Raw genomic sequence first — 11,827 nt, forward strand, 5'->3', positions numbered from 1 at the left:
GACATAAAAACACATAAATGGTTTATAAGAGCAACCTGAGATCAACATGTAAAATACATCTAGTTCATAACTATTGTGTGAAAATTATTGTGATAATCTGTTATTTTTTTATTTTAAAAGGTATAGGTTGTTTTAGTACAGAGCCCCTAAGGTGACATTGGAGTAAAAAAAATCTAAAGTTTAGTTTCATGTGCTGACGTGAAAGTTTCACGTGCGCGCGAAAGTTTCACGTAGGCACGTGAGACTAAATGCGATAGTTTAGTTTAGTTGACACGTGCGCATATGAAACTATCGCGTTTAGTTTCACGTTTAAAACTCAATATGTAATTGTTAAAGGCGGAGTCCATGATGTTTGAAAGCCAATGTTGATATTTGAAATCACCTAAACAAACACGCCCCTACCCCAATAGAATCAGGACCTTCTGTTGATAGACCCGCCCCACACATACGCAACCCGGCATTTAATTTGATGTGATTGGCTAGAAGTGTGTTTTGGTAGTCACCCGTCTCCTTTTCCAACGCGTTTTTCAAACATCGTGGACTCCTCCTTTAATAGGTCACGAATTGTATTTATCCTACAGAATACAAACGTGGAAAATTTTATAGTTTCACGTGTGCACGCTATAGTTTCACGTGCGCACGCAAAACTAAACTTTATATAATTTTTTCTCCATGTCCCCTTAGGGGCTCTGTATTTTAGAGAGCGAAATGTTTTTTCATCATATTTGTGTTTCTCAGGTGGTTCTGACCGAGTCAGTATTTTATTACTATTTTCGTCCTTCTAAGAGCTGTGATACGTTTTTATTTAGTCCACACGACAAACTACATTCTTCATATTCCCCCACAAATGACCTCTACAAAAATATTCAAATATACCTCATCACAAACATTTGTGAATTCAGTGGATGAAGGATGTGATTCAAGTTTGAAAAATAATGTATACCCTTTAAACAATATAAAGCATCTTTACCTAGACTGTAAAAATGCAGAATTTTTGTCAAATCAATATATATTTTTGCTATTTTAAAGGGAACATATCATGAAAATCAGACTTTTTCCATGTTTAAGTGCTATAATTGGGTTCATGCTTTTCTCAACCTAGAAAATGTGAAAAAGAACAACACAGTAACTTATTTTTTGTAAAAAAGTAGCTCATTGAAATTCGCCTCCCCTAGTGATGTCAGAAGGGGATAATTCCGCCCCTAATCTGCACTATCCAACCACGGCACTGCCATTTAATGCAGAGATCAACTCATTTGCATTTTAAGGACACACCCAAAATGGCACATTTCTGCTCACACCTACAAAGCGGCAATTTTAATAAATTATCATTGAGCTAAAACTTCAAATATGTACTCTGGGGACACCAAATATTTATTTGACATCTTAAAAAAATAAGTTGAACAATTTCAAGTTATGTCAACTATTCAAGGGTCCAAACTTAAAATAGTATGTTGAATTGATTTGCAAAACCAAGTTGTTTTAACTTCATGCTGCATTTCTTTTACAGTGTATCACTAGCGTTTGTCTGTATGGAAATAATAATTTTACTAAAAATAAAAACACATTAACCATGGTTTGGTTTTAAAAATGGTTAAGTATCTGCAAAAACAATGGTTATTACACTTATACTAAAATTAAGCATTTATAATTTTTGTAAGGAAGGGTTGTGTGTTGAGGCCAGGTTACATCTTACTATGCTACTCTGTTGGCTTGTTTGGTATGAGGTTATATGATAACTATATGTTTTTATTTATTTTTTTATTGAATAAAACAAATTTGTTTGATAATTTTGTGAAGCAGATAAATGGAGTTAATGCTAAAATTTGTGTACAAATGTTTAAAAATGAAACATGATTATTGACTTTTGTTCATGTTGTACTGTGGAAATGGTCCAAAAAATGTCACTTCCTATCATGTCACAATTTTACCCTTAGGCAACACATGTGGTAACATGCAGGATACAGATAAACTTCACGTTTGCTGTTTAAAAAAAGCTTATGAATAATATTTTTTCTTAATAATAGTGGATTTCAGCTCAGCAGGTAATGTTTAGTTTTATGTTTAGATTAAAAGGTTCTCCTAGATATCTCACACAAGCTTTACATGTAAATCATCTGATTTCAGCTTAACGTTAAGATACGTAGATGCAGATGACAAAGTAACCAAAAGAAAAAGGACATTATTTTCCACGTAGACTGTCTCCTTCTCTTATGGTCACTCACTGAGTTCTTCTCATTTCTCATGGTGAAATGGATACAGGCCATGTGAAGAATAGACTGAAATGTTATCTGTTTATAACAGGAGTGTCACAGACTGCCATGCTATAGTGCTACAGTGATAGAAGTGCTGTGTTTCCCTTTAACATCAGAATCTATTTGTTTTTCTTTCCAGTGAACATTAACATGATCATATGTACCATGGACTACATTGCACAATTTTACTCCCACAAAAAAATATGTTTGTAATGACAAAACACTATACACTGTAAAAACAAATGCAACATTTTTGTCAAATCAACATATACTTTTATGCTACTTTAACTTAAATTAAGTTAAACAATTTCAACTTGTTTTTATAAGTTATGTCAACTATTTACAGGTCAAAACTTAAAAAAGCATGTTAAATTGACTTGCAAAACCAAGTTTTCTTCATGCCGCATTTACAGTGTATATTGTTTAAAATCAAGACAGAATGTATTGTAAAACTATTGTGGTTGCCAAATGTTAGCATAACATGCCTATGAAATAGTAAACATGTAGGAGTACTATACATCCAATAGAAATCACCTTGACACCAGTTGCTTAGCTGAATTGGCTCAGAAAATTAGATTTTTCTGGATCATCTTTTGAATGGTCTCATTGAGAATAGTAAAGTCCCAGTCACTTACCAGAGCTGGAGGTAACACACCAGTTTTGTTACCATGACCTGGGGTCTAGGGTCAGAAGGGGTGTTTGACCCCTGCGGCACCATTTATTCCACCGTTAAGTCCAGATGCACCTGCAGTAAAACTCGTCTTCACGACTCTGATCTGCTTCAACTGCACCGCCTGTTTTCTCCTCTTATACATAATCTTATTAAATGATTAATGAACTTTTGACACCATGGCACAGGAGACCATCTGTGAAAAAGAAGCGCTTAAAAAGTGCTGTACAAGGGTTTCATTCAGCTGATGTCAGTCATTTTATACAATAGCTCCTTAAATACAGTTCACACATGAGAAAGCATCTCTCTGAAAGATATGTATCTGTGAAGCACCGACATACACTTAAGTAACTGTAATATTACAGATGTACACAGGATGACAGCTGTCAGTGATCAATGATATATATGAAGTATAACTGCATTACACATTTTATGGGTTAATTTAACTCCGCAGCCGGATTCGTCCCTTTTTGACCCAATGGTAGGTTGAAAATGACACAGGATTTTTTTTTTCTTTTTTTGAAGTGTAAACAGAGCAGCAGACTATCAAAATCAAAGAATCAAACCAAATGATTTCCATCTTTACAAAGATTGATAATATACTGTTTTTAGGTTCATTGTTTTCGAATTCAACATATTTACACTGTTAAATGTAAATAGTGTCATTAAAAAATATTTTAATGACCCTAAAAACAGTTTCCAGTACAGGGCTTATCCTAGTCCCAGACTAAAATGCATATTTGAGCTGACTTAATTTAACCCTTGTGCATCCTTGAGGACATTTTTGTCTTTTTTAGTTTAGTTTTTTTGATAACTTTGCCTGCGTTAATGCTAACTGCATAAAATTTGCCACAGGTGTGCATTTTTATTGGAATTTTAATATTTCACCTTCATTTCCTTTAAAAAATCTATTTTCTACTAGGTACACAAAATACTTCCTCTCAGGACCTTTTGGACAAAAATGTCCCCATTGAAACCCATTAAAACTGAAATTTTTAATCCCGGTGCCATTCAACTATGATGCAATCTTTGTTAACAGGCTTTCATTCTGTTGGCAAGGCTTCAAAATTTAAATTTTTACTATTTTTTACCAGATGGTGCCATTTCTTTTAGGTTTGGCATATAAAGCAAATTATCGCTTTATTGTTGTTTTCTGCTTATGCATATTATAGAGCCAATTTGATATATTATGACTCTATAATTGTGTGGGTGTGTTGGTATGGATGTCAGAGTGTGGTTTGTATGTGTGTACTGAAAATTGTGTGTGTGTGTGTGTGTGTGTACCTGGTAATTATCACGTTGTGGTGACCAATTGTCCCCACAAAGATAGGAATAACAGTATTTTTGTGACCTTGTGGGGACATTTTGAGGTCCCCATGAGAAAACAAGCTTATAAATCAAACAGAATGATGTTTCTTGAAAATGTGAAGTAGTAGAAGGGTTTCTGTGATGGTTGGGGTTAGAGAATGGGGTAGGTAAGGGGAATAGAATATACAGTTTGTACGGTATAAAATTCATTACGTCTTTGAAATGTCCCCACAAAACATGGAAACCAGAATGTGCGTGTGTGTGTGCGTGGGCGTGTGTGTGTGTGTGTGGGTGTCAGTGTGAGTGTGTGAGTGTGTGTGTGTGCGTGTGTGAACAGTTTGAATGAAAAAAAATATATTGTACTGGAAATCACAAGACTACAACTGCTGCAAAGGAGGTGTTGTTTTTTTCATAAAAAACAACAGTGGCATTGTGTAAACAAACCAGCATTTGAAGGGTTAAAATTCTGAAAATGAATGAATGTTTGGTCATTGTGATTAGAGCTGATGCTGGTTAAAAAAATGGCATCAGTGAAAGTGGAAAAAAAGATTAATCTATAATATTTTTATGACACTTTTTTGATATGGACATTTTTGTCCTTTATGGACCTGAGAGGTAACTTTTTTTTTAATCTGATACTGCATAAAAAATATGAATGCATAAAAATTAATGTTGTTGTTAATCATTGACATATCCAAGGCTGTAATACTCAAAAAAAAATCTGCTTAGAATTTAGTAAATTTAAAATAATTAAAATTTTTCTTTTTTTCATAAAAAACAGCAGTGGCATTGTGTAAACAAACCAGCATTTAAATGGTTAAAATATTTTAAGTCTTAAAATATTTTTGCATCTTAACAACTGAACAACAGTATTGTGAGGGGTTGCAGGACAGATGAACCCAAATGCAGACGATGTCAGGGGAAAACAGAAAACACTTTATTTATACAAAAACCCACGAGGGGGTACACAACATGAAACACTAAACAGATACACTAAACTTGACAAGGAACTTGGTTTGAACTACCACACGAAACACGGGAACAGAACAAAATGAACCTGCACAGAACTAAAGATACACTGACATTAAATAGGATAAACCAAACATGATAACGAGCGGGAACAGGTGATGGGAGAAAACCAATGATTACTAATAAGCAGGAGAACGAGGGGGCGGGGTCACAAGACAAGACACCGGAGGCACATGCCAAACACAAAAACAAGGCATGAACCTCCACACAAGGCCAGGGACTGCCTGAACTCTGCCACCATGACAAAATACAAATATAGCAAGACTTCAAGGCAGAGTCCTGACAAGTATTTGATTGGGATGATTGTAATTGAAAGTCGAAATCAAAATTTAAATGACCTTGTTTTTATCTTAGTTTGCTGCAAATACTTTATCAAAAGTCTGTTACCAAACCTATCTATAATGCAAAAGGAATAACAAAACTAGTAAACAACTTGTAAACAAGAGAGATTGTTAGAAATTCTGAAGATCTGCCGGATGAACAAAATTATATCTGAAGAGTCTGTAGGCCAAGAGCTGCCCTCCGAAAATCATCATCAATAATCCGGAGCCTGTGTGAGAGAAAATTCAGTTACTGTCATCATATACATTAATGACATCATGCAAATAGTGATAGAGAAATATTAGTGTCACACAGATTCCACACAAACTTTGCTTTGATTTCTGTGTTTTTGCTATCTGTGATTTAAACACTGACTGACACAATGCTCAAGAATGAAAGCCTGTCTTTATAACACAAAGTTCACAAGCTTGTTAAACTTTGACCTGTAAGACAAAATTCAGACAGAGATAGTTGAGATAGTGTAAGAAATTGCAGCCCGAAGTAAAACAACTTGGTTTTGCAAGTCAATTCAAATTATAAGAGTGCATGGGTTTGTGTCCATTATTTAACATTTTCAGAGTAACAGTTGAACAGTTACAAGATTTTAAATGCCCAGTTTAGGTATAGCATTGTGCTACATTTTGAAAACTTTATATTTATATATTTCATGGTTGTCTCAGTTATATGAAACATAGTGTTCTCTAAAATAGGGCTGCAAAACCATTAATCATGACTCATCGTTTGCAGTATAACAGTTTTTGTTTATATCACATAAGTGTGTGTACTGTGTATAATAATAATTATATATATATATATATATATATATATACATACATACACTTTTCAATGAAGAAATCTCATAATAAATATCAAAGCATTTGTTTAAAGAAATACTTTTACATGGAAGAAATGTTTCCTGGATTTTAAATGGTATAATAACAATAATAACGTTTAATGTGAATACTTATTGGATGTTAAACATTATTATTATTACAGATGCATCATTAAATAATTACACCTTACTCTAATAGGACATTTGTTTAAAGCAGTTGCTTAAAAAATCTACGTCTGAGAAAATTATAATATAAAAATAAGAATTAATATTGATTCTCTTTTTAATATAATACAATGAAATTATATTTAAGATTAAATCTAATATTTAAATGTAAAAAATTGGGAACAGATGGCCACAACAGAAAAACAGTAAGTACTGTTATTTTGTTTGCACAAATCTAAAATTATACAATTTCAATATCCTGAATGCTGAATGGATAGTAGCTGTAATATATATATATATGACTTCTTCACCAGTATAATTTGTATAATTGTTCACATAGCTGATATTTACTTTTGCTTTCAGGGGCCAAAAGAAAAATGACATTCACATATTTAAATCTGAAAAGTATATTCAATAACCATTACATCAATTAAAAATTGTGGTATTTATTATCATTATGATAACAAAGAAAGACATTAACACTGTGAAATCACAGACTTAAATTAACAGCAAAAAAAGTTTTGAATTTGAGGAATGCATTGCCTTGACAGATTCCTGTTGAAAAACTAACATCTATAACTATTTAAACAGAACTTAATTTCATGGTGTAAAAACTATCAATGGTAAGTATTATCAAATCATATTTGTGACCCTAGACCACTAAACTAGTCATAAGTTTTTTTTTTAAATGTATACATCATCTGAAAGCTGAATAAATAAGCTTTCCATTGATGTATGGTTTGTTAGGATATATGGCAATATTTGGTGAGATACAATGATTTGAAAATCTGTAATCTGAGGCTGCAAAAAAATCTAAATATTGAGAAGATTGCCTTTGAAGTTGTCCAAATGAAGTCCTTATTACTAATGATGAATAAATTTTTTATATATTTACAGTATAAAAATATCTTCATGGAACATGATCTTTACTTAATGTGCTAATGATTTTGGCATTGTATTGTTGGATACTGCTAAAAAGTCCTGTGCTAATTATGACTTATGACTAATTATGAAAAAAAACTTATGACTAGTTTGGTGGTGTAGGGTCACATGACTGATGTTAAAATTTTGTTAGATCAGACTAATTATATTGGTTGCCCTACACTTTAGGTACCTTTTGTCATTAGGACGGTACTTTTTAAAAAGGTCCTATTTACTATTTAGGTACAAAATGTCTACTTTTTGAAAAGGTACCAACCTGACAACTTTTGTACCTTCTAGTACTTTTTTCTCAAAGTGTATAAAAGCAGAACGTTTTTAAATAAACTTACCAAGAGCAATCCACCAATGTTCAGTGGATGGAAAATCAGCCATAACTATAAAAAAACAAGGTCAAAAACAATAACTATAAGCTTTTCAAAAACTACATTTATCATGTGCTTATGTGTGTCACATTCATATCCTCTAAACACACACTGTATAAGTCCAGAAGATGACATTTCTGTTAGTAAGCATCCTTTTATCAAAGAAACAGCACTCATCTAAACTTCACAACTACAAATCAGCAATTGACTAAAAATACTAAAAAGATAAAAGTGACCAGGGGTCTGTTTCAGAAAGTAGGTTATGTAAAAACTCAACCCTGAAATGAGGAAAACATAATGAGGATAAGTCAAGCATGTTTTAGAAGGAGAGGTAACTTATACTCGGAGGCTGTTTCCAGGGTAACTTAAGGCGCACTCACATTATCCTAACCTGATCAGGAGCAGGTTTTATTCTGTAAACTCAGAGTTTCTTGCAGACACCTCCCCATTTTAAAGGGGAAAATCTGACTTTTTCGATGTTTAAGTGCTATAATTGGGTCCCTGTTGCTTCTATCAACCTAGAAAATGTGAAAAAGATCAACCCAGTAACTTAGTTTTGGTAAACCATTTTCTGCAAGCATGTGAAAAAATAGGTCATTGAAATGTGATGTCAGAAGGCCCCTTAATCTGCACTATTCAACCACAGCACTGCCATTTAGTGCAGTACAAAGTGGCAATTTTTACATGCTATAATAAATTATCTAAATAATATTTTGAGTTAGAACTTTACATATGTACTCTGGGGACACCAAAGTTTTATTTTACATCTTATAAAAATCTTGTGAAATGTCCCCTTTAAACGAGTAGCAGTGTTTAGTTAATTCAGTACATTCATTCATGCCCATATTTAATACACTGTAAAACATTTTTAGTCTTTAAGTTATAAAGACTTGCCAGTGCAAGTCTTTTTAATTTACTACTTTATATATATTATATATTACACTAAAATTGAAACAAAAAAGTAAATTAAAATGAATTGCAGCTAATTTGATATACTTAGGTGCAGAGACCATCTATTTATTTATTTTATTTATTTAATGTTTATTTGACAGGAACAATGCATAAAACATTGCTTTATAAAAAAATACAAAGTAGATGCCATGCATACAGGTTTATAGCCAAGACTAATTTGTAATCCCTGTCCCTGCTTGTAAGGTTAAAACAGAGATTACAGAGTACTAAGCACACATTTATAGCACTTAAAATATATACAATAAATACATCAAATACATAAAATAAGATGTGGGCTTAAATAGATGTAGTAATCACTATAAAACAGAATCTAAACAAATTGAACATACAAATACATTGAGTTGTAGCCCGTATAGTCAGTGTTCACAAAGTTGTTTCAGTTTCATTGCTTTAAATGTGTATTAAAAACCTTGAGTCCTTTCAGTGTTTCAATTTCTGATGGTAAAGCATTCCACCATTTTATGCCTCTTACTAAAAGTGATGTCTGACCAAATGTTGTTCTACGTTTTGCGACGTCTATACAGTTTCCACTTATTGTGCATCCAGTTCTTATTCCACTCTTTTGTTGCACTACTAGTTGACTGAATATTTCTGGTACAAGGTTATTTATACACTTAAAAATTAGCTTTAAAAATGAATCATTTAAAAAACTGTCAAAACTCTAACTAAAATGCCATGTCCTTTTATAGAGGATCCTGTAGATGATGATGTTGCATTCATTTGGGAGTTCATTATATTGATAGATGATTATGAGACCCAGAATGGATTTTTGTCATATCCACGTGCATTTATTTGAGCAGAATCTTTTTTTTTTTGCATTCATTTTTGGTAGATTTCAATAATTATCCTTAATGACTTTCAACCGTTGTGGTCGTTCACTTACATCTGAACAATTGCCTTAAAGGTGACATAGAATGATTGAACAGGGTATTTATTCTTGTTCTGTGATGTGACATGTAGACAAAAAAAATTAGTTTGGGTCTGTAATGCCTTAGAAGCTTCCTAAAAACCTCTCTCAGGTAGCTTTATTAGGGTGGGGATTTTAAACAAGTGGTTTTGCACCTATTTGTCTCCCCCTACTGGCTTAACTTGCAATCTCATTACTGATTGGCTGACTTTGTTTGACACTTAAAAAATGTAGCCAATTATTTTAAAGTGGAGGGGCAGTTAGATGCCTGTGATGTCATAAGCATCAGTTTTTCAGATTGGGCCGTTTTCTGGCTGACATTTCTAAAAGAGGAATTTCTATGAGACTGAGATGTTTAGCATGTTTAGCACTTTTTGTATGTTTGTGAATGCGGGTAGACTACCATTATTCAACAAAGACAAGGTAAAAATGGTTTTTCATTCTCTGTCCCCTTTAATGTTTCTTACAAATTCATTCATCAAAACTGCTGGTCTGTGGGTAGTGCGGTGCGCAGAGGTCAGGGCAGACGTACTTTTGGCGACTTGAGTTCGAATACCAGCTTGGCGTATTTCTATTTTATTAATGTCATTTATTCATGTAAAAAAAATTCTATGACTTTGTCATCTTTACCAAAACTCTCACTCATTGGATATTTTGTATCCTTGTCATTCACTTTAAAAATGTGTGTAAGTTTGTGCATATATTAGTATTAAACATCATTAAACACTCTTATAAAACCCAGTCAGAAGATATTTAGTCAGAATCAGCCGTGTATAAACGTATCTGACAAAATATCTTCTCCCATTTGTTTTATGTGATGTGTCATTCATGTGAATTCAGCTATTCTCACCGGCTACAGTCAGTCCAATGTGTAGTAATGTGACAGTGATGGCGTAGTCCCACACCCAATCCTCCACAATCCATGCGAACATCAGACCGCCCACAATGTACGTCACCTCTGTTGAGATCACACTCACTAGACAACAAACACACATATGACCGTACAAAACCAAAATAGTACACACTTTACTTAACAACATAAGTAGTGAGTGAGCAACGTAAACTATTAATCAATTGATAAATCAGCCAATAATAACTTATTTCTTGTTCACTCATGATTCTTTTTGTGTAAAATAAGTTTTAGTTTGATCAGTTGTTAATTATGTGTTTGTCCTTCTATGCAGGCCTTTCAACATATCATCACTGCGAATATCAGCAATAACACTATTTGCAGACATAATGCATCATATATGTAAGTCACAAGCCAGTATATACAGCAGCTCAGTATACGAATAAAACTTTTACATCCAGCCTACCTAAATATTTAGGACTCTGCCATGATGGTTGAGTTGTGTAGTCAAATGGTGCTAACAAACTGTCCACCTCCTCCACCCTGAAAACAAACAAATAAATAACACACTGGAGACACTGCTGTCATGTCAATACTTATGTAAAACACACGCAGTACACCTAACAGGATTAAAAGGTCTATTGTGTTATATCATTTATATGTTAGATAAAATTTGCAGATAAAAGTGTCATGTGACCCAGCAGTGATGTCGAAGATATTTTGCTCTACAGGAAGTCACTGTCACATCAGCTCATAAAAACAACAGAGAGAGAGGAAACTGAACCTCACCTGAGAAGACCGATGCACACACTGACCACAATATAATACAAAGAGTAAAAGCACAGCGTACACAAAGAGAGATTCTGAAGAACAACCTGAAACCAAACACACAACACCACACAACTGTTTACACCAAATACAGTATATTTACAGAAACTTTTAGCTTTATATTATCTCAGTAGATTTATGCAAGAAGAGAAAGAAAATACCTGTTAAGTTTCCCCTAATGTATTTGTTATTGAAATTACTTCTGTACTGTAAGAGTCTTTCAGATACACTTTACCCAGGTGTCATGAAGTCTGCTGTTGATCGACAGGTGGCCATGGCGTTTGATCGGACCGATCCCGCAGCATCGACAACAATAGTCCAACAACATGAACGGCCACACGGTTCACTGATTCACACACTATACCAGCAGATAACATCACATTAAA

General features: G+C 33.4%; 1 protein-coding gene across 1 annotated transcript; it reads right to left on the reverse strand.

Annotated features, from left to right (window-relative positions):
* Positions 1-5,615: 5,615 nt before the first annotated feature.
* On the reverse strand, positions 5,616-11,827 carry tmem244 (transmembrane protein 244). The gene is made up of 6 exons (XM_073855417.1): positions 11,677-11,827; positions 11,403-11,488; positions 11,080-11,156; positions 10,614-10,739; positions 7,852-7,896; positions 5,616-5,812 (listed from the first exon to the last, which is right to left on the reverse strand). The coding sequence occupies exons 1-6, from the start codon at positions 11,767-11,769 to the stop codon at positions 5,715-5,717; spliced, it is 525 nt and encodes a 174-aa protein (XP_073711518.1). The 5' UTR covers positions 11,770-11,827; the 3' UTR covers positions 5,616-5,714.

The sequence above is a fragment of the Misgurnus anguillicaudatus genome, chromosome 18, assembly GCF_027580225.2.
Source record: "Misgurnus anguillicaudatus chromosome 18, ASM2758022v2, whole genome shotgun sequence".
Lineage (NCBI taxonomy): Eukaryota > Metazoa > Chordata > Actinopteri > Cypriniformes > Cobitidae > Misgurnus > Misgurnus anguillicaudatus.

Bases quoted from the DNA above. Each gene is read 5' to 3' on its own strand.
- tmem244 (XM_073855417.1), bottom strand. From the start codon at position 11,769: ATGTTGTTGGACTATTGTTGTCGATGCTGCGGGATCGGTCCGATCAAA. The intron at 11,489-11,676 runs GTAAAGTGTATC...GTTTGGTTTCAG, and splicing joins GCAGACTTCATGACACCTGG to GTTGTTCTTCAGAATCTCTC. The intron at 7,897-10,613 runs GTGAGAATAGCT...GTTTTTTTATAG, and splicing joins CATTGGACTGACTGTAGCCG to TTATGGCTGATTTTCCATCC.